The following is a 20,824-nucleotide window of genomic DNA, read 5'->3' as shown; positions in this document are numbered from 1 at the left end:
GAATCATGCCATGATCGCCATGGATGTACCACCCAATCGTTGAAATATCAAAATAAACCAACTTATCAATTCACAACAAACCTCATCCCACCTGCCACTGGCTTGGTCAGCCTGTGGATCAAGCAAAAGTCTTCATTATACAGCACCTTTCACAAACACGGGGTGTCTGAGCACACAACAATAACGGAAGCCATTTTGGAAGCGCTGTGAAATGTCAGAAACCAGGCACCTAATTTACACAGGGCTTTTGCCCGAAACGTCGATTTCGAAGCTCCTTGGATGCTGCCTGAACTGCTGTGCTCTTCCAGCACCACTGATCCAGAACCTAATTTACATACAGCAACTTCGCCGGGACAGCTCTGAAATCAGTCACCAGTTGACCTTAGTCGGTGTTTGGCCAAGAAATTAACTATTGGCCAGAATATCGGCCTTCTCTTCTCAAAATACTGGCATATAATCTTGGAAATAAAGAGAGGGCAGACTGGGAGACTCCCCGGAAAGCTCTGCCCCAGTATCTGATTGAGCTGGCAGCCCAGATGAATCACCCACGTGTCAGGATCGGGAGCAGAACGCAGAGGAGCCAGGTGATGGATGTGAGAGGCTAGATCGGGCCACAGACAGACAGATCCCTGGACAGCGGGCTCTCGAGTCTGATGGGTGAACCAGCAGGGTTTGCAGAAGCAAATCACAGAGAACTGGGATTTCTATCAGCGCCTGAGTACTTCACTCCCAGAACTGATCAGTGAGGGGTAGGGAGGGCAGGAGAAAGACAGTCAGTGTGTGTGTGTGTGTGTGTGTGAGAGAGATGGAGAGAGATGGAGAGAGAGAGCAAGCGAGCGAGAGTCAGAGAGACACTGTGTCAGAGAGAGCAAGGGAGGGTCAGAGGAGGGGCGGGGCGGAGACAGAGAAGGGGAGGGCGGAGACAGAGAAGGGGAGGGCGGAGACAGAGAAGGGGAGGGCGGAGACAGAGAAGGGGAGGGAGGAGAGAGGAGGGGCGAGACAGAGGGGAGGGTCGGGGGGGGGGGGGGAGGGCCGGGGGGGGGAAGGGCCGGGGGGGGGGGGGGAAGGGTCGGGGGGGGGGGGGGGGGGTCGGGGGGGAAGGGTCGGGGGGGGGAAGGGTCGGGGGGGAGGGAGGGACGGAGGGGAGGGAGGGTTTGGAGGGAGGGGACGGAGGAGGGGTGGGTTCGGAGGGAGGGGGGGCGGGGGGGACAGCGGACGGGAGCGTTCGGGTGGGAAAGGAGGAGGGGAGGGTTCAGAGGGAGTGACGGAGGAGGGGAGAGATGGGGGGACAGAGGGGGGAGGGACGGAGGGAGGGGAGGGACGGAGGAAGGGGGACGGAGGAGGGGAGGGATGGAGGAGGGAAGGGACAGAGGGATGGGGGGGTTGGGGGGAAGGGTCGGGGGGGAAGGGTCGGGGGGGAAGGGTCGGGGGGGAAGGGTCGGGGGGGAAGGGTCGGGGGGGAAGGGTCGGGGGGAAGGGTCGGGGGGGAAGGGTCGGGGGGGGAAGGGTCGGGGGGGAAGGGTCGGGGGGGAAGGGTCGGGGGGGGAGGGACGGAGGGGAGGGAGGGTTTGGAGGGAGGGGGTGGAGGAGGGGAAGGACATAGGGAGTGTCGGAGGGAGGGAGTGTCGGAGGGAGGGGAGGGTCGGAGGGAGGGGAGGGTCGGAGGGAGGGGGACGGAGGAGGGGAGGGACGGAGGAGGGGAGGGACGGAGGAGGGGAGGGACAGAGGGATGGGGGGACGGAGGAGGGGAGGGACGGAGGGAGTGTCGGAGGGAGGGAGTGTCGGAGGGAGGGAGTGTCGGAGGGAGGGGAGGGTCGGAGGGAGGGGGACGGAGGAGGGGAGGGACGGAGGAGGGGAGGGACAGAGGGATGGGGGGGGAAGGAGGAGGGGAGCGTTCGGAGGGAGGGGGACGGAGAAGGGGAGGGGACGGAGTAGAGGAGGGTTCGGAGGGAGGTGGGCGGGGGGGACAGCGGACGGGAGCGTTCGGGGGGGAAAGGAGGAGGGGAGGGTTCGGAGGGAGTGACGGAGGAGGGGAGGGACGGGGGGACAGAGGGGGGAGGGACGGACGGAGGGGGAGAGAAAAAGAGAGAGAGAGTGAGAGTGCGTGTTTGGGGGGGGAGGCAAGTCACAAAGAGAGAGAGGGGGAGGGTTGCTTCAGTCTGCTCAGGTTAGGCACTGTAATACTGTCAACAAAACACAATGCTCAGCAAGATTTATGGGCCTAACAACGTAGTGACATTAAAGCAATCGACATTGAAGAGGGATGGTTTTCCAAGTGAATCCCCTGATGTGTCTGTGTTGTTTCCTGACAGTGATGCTCGGTGGTCTGATTGTCAACGATACAAGAGTGACAACCACTGTTCCCACAGCGACAGCCGTCGTTCCCACAGCGACAGCCGTCGTTCCCACAGCGACAACGTTCGTTCCCACAGCGACAACCGTCGCTCCCACAGCGACAACCGTCGTTCCCACAGCGACAACGATCGTTCCCACAGCGACAACGATCGTTCCCACAGCGACAACGATCGTTCCCACAGCGACAACCGTCGCTCCCACAGCGACAACGATCGCTCCCACAGCGACAGCCGTCGCTCCCACAGCGACAACCGTCGCTCCCACAGCGACAGCCGTCGCTCCCACAGCGACAGCCGTCGCTCCCACAGCGACAGCCGTCGCTCCCACAGCGACAGCCGTCGTTCCCACAGCGACAGCCGTCGCTCCCACAGCGACAGCCGTCGCTCCCACAGCGACAGCCGTCGCTCCCACAGCGACAGCCACGCTCCCACAGCGACAGCCGTCGTTCCCACAGCGACAACCGTCGCTCCCACAGCGACAACCGTCGCTCCCACAGCGACAACCGTCGCTCCCACAGCGACAACGATCGCTCCCACAGCGACAACGATCGTTCCCACAGCGACAACCGTCGCTCCCACAGCGACAACGATCGCTCCCACAGCGACAGCCGTCGCTCCCACAGCGACAGCCGTCGCTCCCACAGCGACAGCCGTCGTTCCCACAGCGACAGCCGTCGTTCCCACAGCGACAGCCGTCGTTCCCACAGCGACAGCCGTCGTTCCCACAGCGACAGCCGTCGCTCCCACAGCGACAGCCGTCGCTCCCACAGCGACAACCGTCGCTCCCACAGCGACAACCGTCGCTCCCACAGCGACAACCGTCGTTCCCACAGCGACAACCGTCGTTCCCACAGCGACAACCGTCGTTCCCACAGCGACAACCGTCACTCCCACAGCGACAACCGTCACTCCCACAGCGACAACCGTCACTCCCACAGCGACAACCGTCACTCCCACAGCGACAACCCTCACTCCCACAGCGACAACCCTCACTCCCACAGCGACAACCGTCACTCCCACAGCGACAACCCTCACTCCCACAGCGACAACCGTCGTTCCCACAGCGACAACCGTCGTTCCCACAGCGACAACCGTCGCTCCCACAGCGACAACGATCGTTCCCACAGCGACAACCGTCGTTCCCACAGCGACAACGATCATTCCCACAGCGACAACGATCGTTCCCACAGCGACAACCGTCGCTCCCACAGCGACAACGATCGCTCCCACAGCGACAACCGTCGTTCCCACAGCGACAACCGTCGCTCCCACAGCGACAACGATCGTTCCCACAGCGACAACGATCGTTCCCACAGCGACAACGATCGTTCCCACAGCGACAACCGCCGTTCCGACAGCGACAACCGCCGTTCCCACAGCGACAACCGTCGTTCCCACAGCGACAACCGTCGTTCCCACAGCGACAACCGTCGTTCCCACAGCGACAACCGTCGTTCCCACAGCGACAACCGTCACTCCCACAGCGACAACCGTCACTCCCACAGCGACAACCGTCACTCCCACAGCGACAACCGTCACTCCCACAGCGACAACCGTCACTCCCACAGCGACAACCGTCACTCCCACAGCGACAACCGTCACTCCCACAGCGACAACCGTCACTCCCACAGCGACAACCGTCACTCCCACAGCGACAACCCTCACTCCCACAGCGACAACCCTCACTCCCACAGCGACAACCCTCACTCCCACAGCGACAACCCTCACTCCCACAGCGACAACCCTCACTCCCACAGCGACAACCCTCACTCCCACAGCGACAACCCTCACTCCCACAGCGACAACCGTCACTCCCACAGCGACAACCGTCACTCCCACAGCGACAACCGTCGCTCCCACAGCGACAACCCTCACTCCCACAGCGACAACCGTCGCTCCCACAGCGACAACCGTCGCTCCCACAGCGACAACCGTCGCTCCCACAGCGACAACCGTCGCTCCCACAGCGACAACCGTCGCTCCCACAGCGACAGCCGTCGCTCCCACAGCGACAGCCGTCGCTCCCACAGCGACAGCCGTCGCTCCCACAGTGACAGCCGTCGCTCCCACAGTGACAGCCGTCGCTCCCACAGTGACAGCCGTCGCTCCCACTGCTTTCCAGCCCCTACACATGGAGAGCGCTGCTCTAGTCCAGCTGGAGAACAAGCAGGGATTGAACTCTGGACCACATCGGCCTGTATTGTTTGTACCAAACCCCACGCAGCACATCGAGCAACACAGCTCTGAAGACGCAGTTGGCAGCGAGTTGATGGGCACATTTGCCTGCAGGGCCAGTGATGTGCCAGTCTGTCACACTTACCCACTGGAAATGTATGCATCCACCTCCTCCTGTTTGATGTTAGCTTCATTGGCATCCGGGAAGGGGCGAACGGATTAATGAGTGCTCGCTGTGGGATGTACCCGCCAGGCCGAATATGGAGCATGGACTCAGCGCTGCCAACATGAAAACGGCCAGGGGCGCTGGAATCTCTCTGCTGTGAGTCAATCATGCGCTCCAGGATATCTGAAACAGTGAGGACACAATCAACAAAATACAGGACAAAGCAGGCGTTCACTCTGTCACAGGCATAGAGATGGACAGCACGGAAACAGACCCTTCGTTCCAACTTGTCCGTGGCGACCAGACATCCCAACCCAATCTAGTCCCAGCAGCGTGTACAGGAGACTGGATCGTGAGCAGCGTGTACAGGAGACCGGATCGTGACCAGTATGTACAAGAGACCAGATCGTGAACACCATGTACAGGAGACTGCATTGTGAGCAGCATGTACAGGAGACTGTGTTTTGTGCAGCGTGTACAGGGGTCTGGATCGTGAGCAGCGTGTACAGGAGACCGGATCGTGAGCAGTGTGTCCAGGAGACCGGATCGTGAGCAGTGTGTCCAGGAGACTGGATTGTGAGCAGTGTGTCCAGGAGACTGCATCGTGAGCAGTGTGTACAAGAGACCGGATCGTGAGCAGTGTGTACAGGAGACCGGATCGTGAGCAGTGTGTATAGGAGACTGGATCGTGAGCAGTGTGTACAGGAGACTGGATCGTGAGCAGTGTGTACAGGAGACTGTGTTTTGTGCAGCGTGTACAGGGGTCTGGATCGTGAGCAGCGTGTACAGGAGACCTCATCGTGAGCAGTGTGTATAGGAGACTGGATCGTGAGCAGTGTGTACAGGAGACTGGATCGTGAGCAGTGTGTACAGGAGACTGTGTTTTGTGCAGCGTGTACAGGGGTCTGGATCGTGAGCAGCGTGTACAGGAGACCTCATCGTGAGCAGTGTGTATAGGAGACTGGATTGTGAGCAGCATGTACAGGAGACCGGATCGTGAGCAGTGTGTCCAGGAGACTGGATCGTGAACACCATGTACAGGAGACTGGATCGTGAGCAGCGTGTACAGGAGACTGGATCATGAGCTGTGTGTACAGGAGACTGGATCATGAGCTGTGTGTACAGGAGACTGGATCATGAGCTGTGTGTACAGGAGACTGGATCATGAGCTGTGTGTACAGGAGACTGGATCATGAGCTGTGTGCACTGGAGACTGGATCATGAGCTGTGTGCACTGGAGACTGGATCATGAGCTGTGTGTACAGGAGACTGCATTGTGAGCAGTGTGTACAGGAGACTGGATCGTGAGCAGCGTGTACAGGAGACTGGATCGTGAGCAGTGTGTACAGGAGATTGGATCGTGAGCAGCGTGTACAGGAGACTGGATCGTGAGCAGCGTACAGGAGACTGGATCGTGAGCAGCGTGTACAGGAGACCGGATCGTGAGCAGTGTGTACAGGAGACTGGATCGTGAGCAGCATGTACAGGAGACTGGATCGTGAGCAATGTGTACAGGAGACCGGATCGTGAGCACCGTGTACGGGAGACCGGATCGTGAGCAGCGTGTACAGGAGACTGGATTGTGATTAGTGTGTACAGGAGACTGCATCGTGACCAGTATGTACAAGGGACTGGATCGTGAACACCATGTACAGGAGACTATATCGTGAGCAGCGTGTACAGGAGGTGGGATCGTGAGCAGTGTGTACAGGAGACCGGATCGTGAGCAGTGTGTACAGGAGACCGGATCGTGAGCAGTGTGTACAGGAGACCGGATCGTGAGCAGTGTGTACAGGAGACCGGATCGTGCGCAGCATGTACAGGAGATGGGATCGTGAGCAGTGTGTACAGGAGACCAGATCGTGAACACCATGTACAGGAGACTGGTTCGTGAGCAGCGTGTACAGGAGACCGGATCGTGCGCAGCATGTACAGGAGACCGGATCGTGAGCAGCGTGTACAGGAGATGGGATCGTGAGCAGTGTGTACAGGAGACCGGATCGTGAGCAGTGTGTACAGGAGACTGGATCGTGAGCAGCGTGTCCAGGAGACTGGATCGTGAGCAGTGTGTACAGGAGACTGCATCGTGAGCAGTGTGTACAGGAGACCAGATCGTGAACACCATGTACAGGAGACTGGTTCGTGAACACCATGTACAGGAGACTGGTTCGTGAGCAGCGTGTACAGGAGACCGGATCGTGAACACCATGTACAGGAGACTGGATCGTGAGCAGCGTGTCCAGGAGACCGGATCGTGAGCAGCATGTACAGGAGACCGGATAGTGCGCAGCGTGTACAGGAGACCGGATCGTGCGCAGTGTGTACAGGAGATGGGATCGTGAGCAGTGTGTACAGGAGACCGGATCGTGAGCAGTGTGTACAGGAGACCGGATCGTGCGCAGCATGTACAGGAGACCGGATCGTGAGCAGCGTGTACAGGAGACCGGATCGTGCGCAGTGTGTACAGGAGATGGGATCGTGAGCAGTGTGTACAGGAGACCGGATCGTGAGCAGCATGTACAGGAGACCGGATCGTGCGCAGTGTGTACAGGAGACCGGATCGTGCGCAGTGTGTACAGGAGACCGGATCGTGAGCAGTGTGTACAGGGGACTGGATCGTGCGCAGTGTGTACAGGAGACCGGATCGTGCGCAGTGTGTACAGGAGACCGGATCGTGCGCAGTGTGTACAGGAGACCGGATCGTGCGCAGCGTGTACAGGAGACTGGATCGTGAGCAGCGTGTACAGGAGACTGGATCGTGAGCAGTGTGTACAGGAGACTGGATCGTGAGCAGAGTGTACAGGAGACTGGATCGTGAGCAGCGTTTACAGGAGACTGGATCGTGAGCAGCGTGTACAGGAGACTGGATCGTGAGCAGCGTGTACAGGAGACTGGATCGTGAGCAGCGTGTACAGGAGACTGGATCGTGAGCAGTGTGTACAGGAGACTGGATCGTGAGCAGCGTGTACAGGAGACCGGATCGTGTGCAGCGTGTACAGGAGACTGGATCGTGAGCAGCGTGTACAGGAGACTGGATCGTGAGCAGCGTGTACAGGAGACTGGATCGTGAGCAGCGTGTACAGGAGACTGGATCGTGAGCAGCGTGTACAGGAGACTGGATCGTGAGCAGCGTGTACAGGAGACTGGATCGTGAGCAGCGTGTACAGGAGACTGGATCGTGAGCAGCGTGTACAGGAGACTGGATCGTGAGCAGTGTGTACAGGAGACTGGATCGTGAGCAGTGTGTACAGGAGACTGGATCGTGAGCAGCGTGTCCAGGAGACTGGATCATGAGCAGTGTGTACAGGAGACTGCATCGTGAGCAATGTGTACAGGAGACCGGGTCGTGAGCAGCGTGTACAGGAGACAGTATCGTGAGCAGTGTGTACAGGAGACTGGATCGTGAGCAGTGTGTACAGGAGACTGGATCGTGAGCAGTGTGTACAGGAGACTGGATCGTGAGCAGTGTGTACAGGAGACTGGATCGTGAGCAGTGTGTAAAGGAGACCGGGTCGTGAGCAGCGTGTACAGGAGACCGGGTCGTGAGCAGTGTGTACAGGAGACTGGATCGTGAGCAGCGTATACAGGAGACTGGATCGTGAGCAGCGTGTACAGGAGACTGGATCGTGAGCAGCGTGTACAGGAGACTGGATCGTGAGCAGTGTGTACAGGAGACTGGATCGTGAGCAGCGTGTACAGGAGACTGGATCGTGAGCAGCGTGTACAGGAGACTGGATCGTGAGCAGCGTGTACAGGAGACTGGATCGTGAGCAGCGTATACAGGAGACTGGATCGTGAGCAGCGTGTACAGGAGACTGGATCGTGAGCAGCGTGTACAGGAGACTGGATCGTGAGCAGCGTGTACAGGAGACTGGATCGTGAGCAGTGTGTACAGGAGACTGGATCGTGAGCAGTGTGTACAGGAGACTGGATCGTGAGCAGTGTGTACAGGAGACTGGATCGTGAGCAGCGTGTACAGGAGACTGGATCGTGAGCAGCGTGTACAGGAGACTGGATCGTGAGCAGCGTGTACAGGAGACTGGATCGTGAGCAGCGTGTACAGGAGACTGGATTGTGAGCAGCGTGTACAGGAGACTGGATCGTGAGCAGTGTGTCCAGGAGACTGGATTGTGAGCAGTGTGTACAGGAGACTGGATCGTGAGCAGTGTGTACAGGAGACCGGATCGTGAGCAGTGTGTATAGGAGATGGCATTGTGAGCAGTGTGTACAGGAGACCGCGTTGTGAGCAGTGCGTAAGGGTGACTGCATTGTGAGCAGTGTGTATAGGAGACCGGATCATGAGCAGTGTGTACAGGAGACGGCATTGTGAGCAGCGTGTACAGGAGACTGGATTGTGAGCAGTGTGTTCAGGAGACTGGATTGTGAGCAGCGTGTACAGGAGACTGCATCGTGAACAGTGTGTACAGGAGACTGCGTTTTGTGCAGCGGGTACAGGACACTGGATCATGAGCAGCGTGTACAGGAGACTGGATCGTGAGCAGTGTGTACAGGAGACTGGATCGTGAGCAGCGTGTACAGGAGACTGGATCGTGAGCAGCGTACAGGAGACTGGATCGTGAGCAGAGTACAGGAGACTGGATCGTGAGCAGCGTGTACAGGAGACTGGATCGTGAGCAGTGTGTACAGGAGACTGGATCGTGAGCAGTGTGTACAGGAGACTGGATCGTGAGCAGCGTGTACAGGAGACCGGGTCGTGAGCAGTGTGTACAGGAGACTGGATCGTGAGCAGCGTGTACAGGAGACTGCATCGTGAACAGTGTGTACAGGAGACTGGATCGTGAGCAGAGTACAGGAGACTGGATCGTGAGCAGTGTGTACAGGAGACTGGATCGTGAGCAGCGTGTCCAGGAGACTGGATCGTGAGCAGTGTGTACAGGAGACTGCATCGTGAGCAATGTGTACAGGAGACCGGGTCGTGAGTAGCGTGTACAGGAGACAGTATCGTGAGCAGTGTGTACAGGAGACTGGATCGTGAGCAGTGTGTCCAGGAGACTGGATCGTGAGCAGTGTGTACAGGAGACTGGATCGTGAGCAGTGTGTACAGGAGACTGGATCGTGAGCAGTGTGTAAAGGAGACCGGGTCGTGAGCAGCGTGTACAGGAGACCGGGTCGTGAGCAGTGTGTACAGGAGACTGGATCGTGAGCAGCGTGTACAGGAGACTGGATCGTGAGCAGTGTGTACAGGAGACTGCATCGTGAGCAATGTGTACAGGAGACCGGATCGTGAGCAGTGTGTACAGGAAACCGGATCGTGAGCAGCGTGTATAGGAGACGGCATTGTGAGCAGTGTGTCCAGGAGACTGGATCGTGAGCAGCGTGTACAGGTGACTGGATCGTGAGCCGTGTGTACAGGAGACTGGATCGTGAGCCGTGTGTACAAGAGATTGCATCGTGAGCAGTGTGTACAAGAGACCGGATCGTGAACACCATGTACAGGAGACTGGATCGTGAGCAGTGTGTACAGGAGATTGCATTGTGAGCAGCGTGTACAGGAGATGGGATCGTGAGCAGTGTGTACAGGAGACCGGATCGTGAGCAGTGTGTACAGGAGACCGGATCGTGAGCAGCGTGTACAGGAGACTGGATCGTGAGCAGCGTGTCCAGGAGACTGGATCGTGAGCAGCGTGTACAGGAGACTGGATCGTGAGCAGTGTGTACAGGAGACTGCATTGTGAGCAGTGTGTAAAGGAGACCGGGTCGTGAGCAGCGTGTACAGGAGACAGTATCGTGAGCAGTGTGTACAGGAGACTGGATCGTGAGCAGTGTGTACAGGAGACTGGATCGTGAACAGTGTGTACAGGAGACTGGATCGTGAGCAGTGTGTAAAGGAGACCGGGTCGTGAGCAGCGTGTACAGGAGACCGGGTCGTGAGCAGTGTATACAGGAGACTGGATCGTGAGCAGCGTGTACAGGAGACTGGATCGTGAGCAGTGTGTACAGGAGACTGCATCGTGAGCAATGTGTACAGGAGACCGGATCGTGAGCAGTGTGTACAGGAGACTGGATCGTGAGCAGTGTGTACAGGAGACTGCATCGTGAGCAATGTGTACAGGAGACCGGATCGTGAGCAATGTGTACAGGAGACCGGATCGTGAGCAGTGTGTACAGGAGACCGGATCGTGAGCAGTGTGTACAGGAAACCGGATCGTGAGCAGCGTGTATAGGAGACGGCATTGTGAGCAGTGTGTCCAGGAGACTGGATCGTGAGCAGCGTGTACAGGTGACTGGATCGTGAGCCGTGTGTACAGGAGACTGGATCGTGAGCCGTGTGTCCAAGAGATTGCATCGTAAGCAGTGTGTACAAGAGACCGGATCGTGAACACCGTGTACAGGAGACTGGATCGTGAGCAGTGTGTACAGGAGATTGCATTGTGAGCAGCGTGTACAGGAGATGGGATCGTGAGCAGTGTGTACAGGAGACCGGATCGTGAGCAGCGTGTACAGGAGACCGGATCGTGAGCAGCGTGTACAGGAGACCGGATCGTGAGCAGCGTGTACAGGAGACCGGATCGTGAGCGTGTACAGGAGACCGGATCGTGCGCAGCGTGTACAGGAGACCGGATCGTGCGCAGTGTGTACAGGAGACCGGATCGTGAGCAGTGTGTACAGGGGACTGGATCGTGAGCAGCGTGTACAGGGGACCGGATCGTGAGCGTGTACAGGAGACCGGATCGTGCGCAGTGTGTACAGGAGACCGGATCGTGAGCAGTGTGTACAGGAGACTGGATTGTGAGCAGTGTGTCCAGGGGACTGGATCGTGAGCAGCGTGTCCAGGGGACTGGATCGTGAGCAGCGTGTCCAGGGGACTGGATCGTGAGCAGCGTGTACACGAGACTGGATGGTGAGCAGTTTGTACAGGAGACTGGATTGTGAGCAGTGTGTCCAGGGGACTGGATCGTGAGCAGCGTGTCCAGGGGACTGGATCGTGAGCAGCGTGTACACGAGACTGGATCGTGAGCAGTGTGTACAGGAGACCGGATCGTGAGCAGCGTGTACAGGAGATTGGATCGTGAGCAGTGTGTACAGGAGACTGGATCGTGAGCAGCGTGTACAGGAGACTGGATCGTGAACACCGTGTACAGGAGACCGGATCGTGAGCAGTGCGTACAGGAGACTGCATTTTGTGCAGCGTGTACAGGAGACCGGATTGTGAGCAGTGTGTACAGGAGACCGGATCGTGAGCAGTGTGTACAGGAGACCGGATCGTGAGCAGTGTGTACAGGAGACTGCATTTTGTGCAGCGTGTACAGGAGACCGGATTGTGAGCAGCGTGTACAGGAGACCGGATCGTGAGCAGTGTGTACAGGAGACTGGACTGCGTTGTAAGCAGTGTGCACAGGGGACTGCGTTGTCAGCAGTGTGCACAGGGGACTGCGTTGTGAACAGTGTGTACAGGGGACTGCGTTGTGAACAGTGTGTACAGGGGACTGCGTTGTGAGCTGTGTGTGCAGGGGATGGCGCTGTGAGCAGCGTGTACAGGGGACTGCGTTGTGAGCACCGTGTACAGGGGACTGCGTTGTGAGCACCGTGTACAGGGGACTGCGTTGTGAGCAGTGTGTACAGGAGACTGCATTGTGAGCAGCGTGTACAGCAGACTGCATTGTGAGCAGCGTGTACAGCAGACTGCATTGTGAGCAGCGTGTACAGCAGACTGGATTGTGCGCAGCGTGTACAAGAGACTGGATCGTGAGCACCGTGTACAGGAGACTGGATCGTGAGCAGCGTGTACAGGAGACTGGATCGTGAGCAGCGTGTACAGGAGACTGGATCGTGAGCAGCGTGTACAGGAGACTGGATCGTGAGCAGCGTGTACAGGAGACTGGATCGTGAGCAGCGTGTACAGGAGACTGGATCGTGAGCAGCGTGTACAGGAGACTGGATCGTGAGCAGCGTGTACAGGAGACTGGATCGTGAGCAGCGAGTACAGGAGATGGCATTGTGCGCAGTGTGTACAGGAGACTGCATTGCGAACAGTGTGTACAGGAGACTGCGTTGTGAGCAGTGTGTACAGGAGACTGGATTACGAACAGTGTGTACAGGAGACTGCGTTGTGAGCAGTGTGTACAGGAGACTGGATCGCGAGCAGCGTGTACAGGAGACCGGATCGTGAGCAGCGTGTACAGGAGACCGGATCGTGAGCAGCGTGTACAGGAGACCGGATTGTGAGCAGTGTGTACAGGAGACGGCATTGTGAGCAGTGTGTACAGGGGACTGCGTTGTGAGCTGTGTGTGCAGGGGACGGCGCTGTGAGCAGGGTGTACAGGGGACTGCGTTGTGAGCAGTGTGTACAGGGGACTGGATCGCGAGCAGTGTGTCCAGGAGACCGGATTGTGAGCAGTGTGTATAGGAGTCCGGATTGTGAGCAGTGTGTATAGGAGATGGCATTGTGAGCAGTGTGTTCAGGAGACTGCATTGTGAGCAGTGTGTACAGGAGAACGCGTTGTGAGCAGTACGTACAGGAGACTGCATTGTGAGCAGTGTGTACAGGAGACTGGATTGCGAGCAGTGTGTACAGGAGACTGGATTGCGAGCAGTGTGTACAGGAGACTGGATCGCGAGCAGCGTGTACAGGAGACCGGATCGTGAGCACCGTGTACAGGAGACCAGATCGTGAGCACCGTGTACAGGAGACCGGATCGTGAGCACCGTGTACAGGAGACCAGATCGTGAGCACCGTGTACAGGAGACCGGATCGTGAGCACCGTGTACAGGAGACCGGATCGTGAGCACCGTGTACAGGAGACCGGACCGTGAACAGTGTGTACAGGAAACCGGATCGTGAGCTGTGAGTACAGGAGAATGCATTGTGAGCAGCGTGTACAGGAGACTGGATCGTGAGCAGTGTGTACAGGAGACGGCGCTTTGTGCAGCGTGTACAGGGGACTGGATCGTGAGCAGTGTGTATAGGAGACGGCATTGTGAGCACCGTGTACAGGAGACTGGATTGTGAGCAGTGTGTACAGGAGACTGGATTGTGAGCAGTGTGTACAGGAGACCGGATCGTGAGCAGTGTGTACAGGAGACCGGATCGTGAGCAGTGTGTATAGGAGACGGCATTGTGAGCAGTGTGTACAGGAGACTGGATCGCGAGCAGCGTGTACAGGAGACTGGATCGTGAGCAGTGTGTACAGGAGACTGGACTGCGTTGTAAGCAGTGTGCACAGGGGACTGCGTTGTCAGCAGTGTGCACAGGGGACTGCGTTGTGAGTTGTGTGTGCAGGGGACGGCGCTGTAAGCAGCGTGTACAGGGGACTGCGTTGTGAGCACCGTGTACAGGAGACTGCGTTGTGAGCAACGTGTACAGCAGACTGCATTGTGAGCAGCGTGTACAGCAGACTGGATTGTGCGCAGCGTGTACAAGAGACTGGATCGTGAGCACCGTGTACAGGACACTGGATCGTGAGCACCGTGTACAGGAGACTGGATCGTGAGCAGCGTGTACAGGAGACTGGATCGTGAGCAGCGTGTACAGGAGACTGGATCGTGAGCAGCGAGTACAGGAGATGGCATTGTGCGCAGTGTGTACAGGAGACTGCATTGCGAACAGTGTGTACAGGTGACTGCGTTGTGAGCAGTGAGTACAGGACACTGCATTGCGAACAGTGTGTACAGGAGACTGCGTTGTGAGCAGTGTGCACAGGTGACTGGATCGCGAGCAGCGTGTACAGGAGACTCGATCGCGAGCAGCGTGTACAGGAGACCGGATCGTGAGCAATGTGTACAGGAGACTGGATCGTGAGCAGTGTGCACAGGAGACGGCATTGTGAGCAATGTGTACAAGAGACTGCATTGTGAGCAGTGTGTACAGGAGACTGGATCGTGAGCAGCGTGTACAGGAGACCGGATCGTGAGCAGTGTGGACAGGAGACTGCGTTTTGTGCAGCGTGTACAGGAGACTGGATCGTGAGCAGTGTGTACAGGAGATTGGATCGTGAGCAGTGTGTACAGGAGACCGGATCGTGAGCAGTGTGTATAGGAGACGGCATTGTGAGCAGTGTGTACAGGAGACTGGATCGCGAGCAGCGTGGACAGGAGACCGGATCGCGAGCAGTGTGTACAGGAGACCTAATCTTGAGCAGTGTGTATAGGAGACTGGATTGTGAGCAGCGTGTACAGGAGACTGGACTGCGTTGTAAGCAGTGTGCACAGGGGACTGCGTTGTCAGCAGTGTGCACAGGGGACTGCGATGTGAACAGTGTGTACAGGGGACTGCGTTGTGAGCTGTGTGTGCAGGGGATGGCGCTGTGAGCAGCGTGTACAGGGGACTGCGTTGTGAGCACCGTGTACAGGGGACTGCGTTGTGAGCACCGTGTACAGGGGACTGCGTTGTGAGCAGTGTGTACAGGGGACTGCGTTGTGAGCAGTGTGTACAGGGGACTGCGTTGTGTGCAGTGTGTACAGGGGACTGCGTTGTGAGCAGCGTGTACAGGGGACTGCATTGTGAGCAGCGTGTACAGCAGACTGCATTGTGAGCAGCGTGTACAGCAGACTGCATTGTGAGCAGCGTGTACAAGAGACTGGATCGTGAAGTCCGTGTACAGGAGACTGGATCGTGAGCACCGTGTACAGGAGACTGGATCGTGAGCAGCGTGTACAGGAGACTGGATCGTGAGCAGAGTGTACAGGAGACTGCATTGCGAACAGTGTGTACAGGAGACTGCGTTGTGAGCAGTGTGCACAGGTGACTGGATCGCGAGCAGCGTGTACAGGAGACCGGATCGTGAGCAGCATGTCCAGGAGCCCGGATCGTGAGCAATGTGTACAGGAGACTGGATCATGAGCAGTGTGTACAGGAGACTGGATCGTGAGCAGCGTGTACAGGAGACTGGATCGTGAGCAGCGTGTACAGGAGACTGGATCGTGAGCAGCGTGAAACAGGAGACTGGATCGTGAGCAGCGTGTACAGGAGACCGGATCGTGAGCAGCGTGTACAGGAGACCGGATCGTGAGCAGTGCGTACAGGAGACTGGATCGTGAGCAGCGTGTACAGGAGACCGGATCGCGAGCGGTGTGTACAGGAGACTGGATCATGAGCAGTGTGTATAGGAGACGGCATTGTGAGCAGTGTGTCCAGGAGACTGGATCGTGAGCACCGTGTACAGGGGACTGCGTTGTGAGCACCGTGTACAGGGGACTGCATTGTGAGCAGCGTGTACAGCAGACTGCATTGTGAGCAGCGTGTACAGCAGACTGGATCGTGAGCAGCGTGTACAGGAGACTGGATCGTGAGCAGAGTGTACAGGAGACTGCATTGCGAACAGTGTGTACAGGAGACTGCGTTGTGAGCAGTGTGCACAGGTGACTGGATCGCGAGCAGCGTGTACAGGAGACCGGATCGTGAGCAGCATGTCCAGGAGCCCGGATCGTGAGCAATGTGTACAGGAGACTGGATCATGAGCAGTGTGTACAGGAGACTGGATCGTGAGCAGCGTGTACAGGAGACTGGATCGTGAGCAGCGTGTACAGGAGACTGGATCGTGAGCAGCGTGAAACAGGAGACTGGATCGTGAGCAGCGTGTACAGGAGACCGGATCGTGAGCAGCGTGTACAGGAGACCGGATCGTGAGCAGTGCGTACAGGAGACTGGATCGTGAGCAGCGTGTACAGGAGACCGGATCGCGAGCGGTGTGTACAGGAGACTGGATCATGAGCAGTGTGTACAGGAGACTGGATCATGAGCACCGTGTACAGGGGACTGCGTTGTGAGCACCGTGTACAGGGGACTGCATTGTGAGCAGCGTGTACAGCAGACTGCATTGTGAGCAGCGTGTACAGCAGACTGGATTGTGCGCTGCGTGTACAAGAGACTGGATCGTGAGCACCGTATACAGGAGACTGGATCGTGAGCAGCGTGTACAGGAGACTGGATCGTGAGCAGCGTGTACAGGAGACTGGATCGTGAGCAGCGTGTACAGGAGACTGGATCGTGAGCAGCGTGTACAGGAGACTGGATTGTGCGCTGCGTGTACAAGAGACTGGATCGTGAGCACCGTATACAGGAGACTGGATCGTGAGCAGCGTGTACAGGAGACTGGATCGTGAGCAGCGTGTACAGGAGACTGGATCGTGAGCAGCGTGTACAGGAGACTCGATCGTGAGCAGCGAGTACAGGAGATGGCATTGTGAGCAGTGTGTACAGGAGATTGCATTGCGAACAGTGTGTACAGGAGACTGCGTTGTGAGCAGTGTGCACAGATGACTGGATCGCGAGCAGCGCGTACAGGAGACTGGATCGCGAGCAGCGCGTACAGGAGACCGGATCGTGAGCAGCGTGTCCAGGAGCCCGGATCGTGAGCAGCGTGTACAGGAGACCGGATCGTGAGCAGCGTGTACAGGAGACTGGATCATGAGCAGTGTGCACAGGAGACGGCATTGTGAGCAATGTGTACAGGAGACCGGATCGTGAGCAGCGTGTACAGGAGACCGGATCGTGAGCAGTGTGTACAGGAGACTGCATTTTGTGCAGCGTGTACAGGGGACTGGATCGTGAGCATTGTGTACAGGAGATTGGATCGTGAGCAGTGTGTATAGGAGATGGCATTGTGAGCAGCGTGTACAGGAGGTGGGATCGTGAGCAGTGTGTACAGGAGACCGGATCGTGAGCAGTGTGTACAGGAGACCGGATCGTGAGCAGTGTGTACAGGAGACCGGATCGTGAGCAGTGTGTACAGGAGACCGGATCGTGCGCAGCATGTACAGGAGATGGGATCGTGAGCAGTGTGTACAGGAGACCAGATCGTGAACACCATGTACAGGAGACTGGTTCGTGAGCAGCGTGTACAGGAGACCGGATCGTGCGCAGCATGTACAGGAGACCGGATCGTGAGCAGCGTGTACAGGAGATGGGATCGTGAGCAGTGTGTACAGGAGACCGGATCGTGAGCAGTGTGTACAGGAGACTGGATCGTGAGCAGCGTGTCCAGGAGACTGGATCGTGAGCAGTGTGTACAGGAGACTGCATCGTGAGCAGTGTGTACAGGAGACCAGATCGTGAACACCATGTACAGGAGACTGGTTCGTGAACACCATGTACAGGAGACTGGTTCGTGAGCAGCGTGTACAGGAGACCGGATCGTGAACACCATGTACAGGAGACTGGATCGTGAGCAGCGTGTCCAGGAGACCGGATCGTGAGCAGCATGTACAGGAGACCGGATAGTGCGCAGCGTGTACAGGAGACCGGATCGTGCGCAGTGTGTACAGGAGATGGGATCGTGAGCAGTGTGTACAGGAGACCGGATCGTGAGCAGTGTGTACAGGAGACCGGATCGTGCGCAGCATGTACAGGAGACCGGATCGTGAGCAGCGTGTACAGGAGACCGGATCGTGCGCAGTGTGTACAGGAGATGGGATCGTGAGCAGTGTGTACAGGAGACCGGATCGTGAGCAGCATGTACAGGAGACCGGATCGTGCGCAGTGTGTACAGGAGACCGGATCGTGCGCAGTGTGTACAGGAGACTGGATCGTGCGCAGCGTGTACAGGAGACCGGATCGTGAGCAGCATGTACAGGAGACCGGATCGTGAGCAGCGTGTCCAGGGGACCGGATCGGGAGCAGCGTGTACAGGAGACTGGATCGTGAGCAGCGTGTACAGGAGACCGGATCGTGAGCAGTGTGTACAGGGGACTGGATCGTGCGCAGTGTGTACAGGAGACCGGATCGTGCGCAGTGTGTACAGGAGACCGGATCGTGCGCAGTGTGTACAGGAGACCGGATCGTGCGCAGCGTGTACAGGAGACTGGATCGTGAGCAGCGTGTACAGGAGACTGGATCGTGAGCAGTGTGTACAGGAGACTGGATCGTGAGCAGAGTGTACAGGAGACTGGATCGTGAGCAGCGTGTACAGGAGACTGGATCGTGAGCAGCGTGTACAGGAGACTGGATCGTGAGCAGCGTGTACAGGAGACTGGATCGTGAGCAGCGTGTACAGGAGACTGGATCGTGAGCAGTGTGTACAGGAGACTGGTTCGTGAGCAGCGTGTACAGGAGACCGGATCGTGAACACCATGTACAGGAGACTGGATCGTGAGCAGCGTGTCCAGGAGACCGGATCGTGAGCAGCATGTACAGGAGACCGGATAGTGCGCAGCGTGTACAGGAGACCGGATCGTGCGCAGTGTGTACAGGAGATGGGATCGTGAGCAGTGTGTACAGGAGACCGGATCGTGAGCAGTGTGTACAGGAGACCGGATCGTGCGCAGCATGTACAGGAGACCGGATCGTGAGCAGCGTGTACAGGAGACCGGATCGTGCGCAGTGTGTACAGGAGATGGGATCGTGAGCAGTGTGTACAGGAGACCGGATCGTGAGCAGCGTGTACAGGAGACCGGATCGTGCGCAGTGTGTACAGGAGACCGGATCGTGCGCAGTGTGTACAGGAGACTGGATCGTGCGCAGCGTGTACAGGAGACCGGATCGTGAGCAGCATGTACAGGAGACCGGATCGTGAGCAGCGTGTCCAGGGGACCGGATCGGGAGCAGCGTGTACAGGAGACTGGATCGTGAGCAGCGTGTACAGGAGACCGGATCGTGAGCAGTGTGTACAGGGGACTGGATCGTGCGCAGTGTGTACAGGAGACCGGATCGTGCGCAGTGTGTACAGGAGACCGGATCGTGCGCAGTGTGTACAGGAGACCGGATCGTGCGCAGCGTGTACAGGAGACTGGATCGTGAGCAGCGTGTACAGGAGACTGGATCGTGAGCAGTGTGTACAGGAGACTGGATCGTGAGCAGAGTGTACAGGAGACTGGATCGTGAGCAGCGTGTACAGGAGACTGGATCGTGAGCAGCGTGTACAGGAGACTGGATCGTGAGCAGCGTGTACAGGAGACTGGATCGTGAGCAGCGTGTACAGGAGACTGGATCGTGAGCAGTGTGTACAGGAGACTGGATCGTGAGCAGCGTGTACAGGAGACTGGATCGTGTGCAGCGTGTACAGGAGACTGGATCGTGAGCAGCGTGTACAGGAGACTGGATCGTGAGCAGCGTATACAGGAGACTGGATCGTGAGCAGCGTGTACAGGAGACTGGATCGTGAGCAGCGTGTACAGGAGACTGGATCGTGAGCAGCGTGTACAGGAGACTGGATCGTGAGCAGCGTGTACAGGAGACTGGATCGTGAGCAGCGTGTACAGGAGACTGGATCGTGAGCAGCGTGTACAGGAGACTGGATCGTGAGCAGTGTGTACAGGAGACTGGATCGTGAGCAGTGTGTACAGGAGACTGGATCGTGAGCAGCGTGTCCAGGAGACTGGATCGTGAGCAGTGTGTACAGGAGACTGCATCGTGAGCAATGTGTACAGGAGACCGGGTCGTGAGCAGCGTGTACAGGAGACAGTATCGTGAGCAGTGTGTACAGGAGACTGGATCGTGAGCAGTGTGTACAGGAGACTGGATCGTGAGCAGTGTGTACAGGAGACTGGATCGTGAGCAGTGTGTACAGGAGACTGGATCGTGAGCAGTGTGTACAGGAGACTGGATCGTGAGCAGTGTGTAAAGGAGACCGGGTCGTGAGCAGCGTGTACAGGAGACCGGGTCGTGAGCAGTGTGTACAGGAGACTGGATCGTGAGCAGCGTATACAGGAGACTGGATCGTGAGCAGCGTGTACAGGAGACTGGATCGTGAGCAGCGTGTACAGGAGACTGGATCGTGAGCAGTGTGTACAGGAGACTGGATCGTGAGCAGCGTGTACAGGAGACTGGATCGTGAGCAGCGTGTACAGGAGACTGGATCGTGAGCAGCGTATACAGGAGACTGGATCGTGAGCAGCGTGTACAGGAGACTGGATCGTGAGCAGCGTGTACAGGAGACTGGATCGTGAGCATCGTGTACAGGAGACTGGATCGTGAGCAGTGTGTACAGGAGACTGGATCGTGAGCAGTGTGTACAGGAGACTGGATCGTGAGCAGAGTGTACAGGAGACTGGATCGTGAGCAGCGTGTACAGGAGACTGGATCGTGAGCAGCGTGTACAGGAGACTGGATCGTGAGCAGCGTGTACAGGAGACTGGATTGTGAGCAGCGTGTACAGGAGACTGGATCGTGAGCAGTGTGTCCAGGAGACTGGATTGTGAGCAGTGTGTACAGGAGACTGGATCGTGAGCAGTG

The 20,824-nt window shown here is 57.5% G+C and overlaps 1 protein-coding gene across 1 annotated transcript in view; it reads right to left on the bottom strand.

The window, feature by feature from the left end:
- The window catches only part of depdc5 (DEP domain containing 5, GATOR1 subcomplex subunit), a 257,419-nt gene that overhangs the window by 110,441 nt on the left and 126,154 nt on the right, over window positions 1-20,824 (bottom strand). Inside the window, exon 16 of the mRNA XM_088000284.1 lies at window positions 4,675-4,931. Coding sequence (XP_087856410.1) covers window positions 4,675-4,931 — 257 coding nt within the window. The remainder of the gene's footprint in view (window positions 1-4,674; window positions 4,932-20,824) is intronic.

The sequence above is a fragment of the Chiloscyllium plagiosum genome, unplaced genomic scaffold (genome assembly GCF_037043375.1).
Source record: "Chiloscyllium plagiosum isolate Xiang-an unplaced genomic scaffold, Cpla_swu_hap1 HiC_scaffold_24, whole genome shotgun sequence".
Classification (NCBI taxonomy): Eukaryota; Metazoa; Chordata; class Chondrichthyes; order Orectolobiformes; family Hemiscylliidae; genus Chiloscyllium; species Chiloscyllium plagiosum.
Note: the sequence above shows the minus strand (reverse complement) of the source record. Positions and strands in the feature narration are given on the sequence as shown.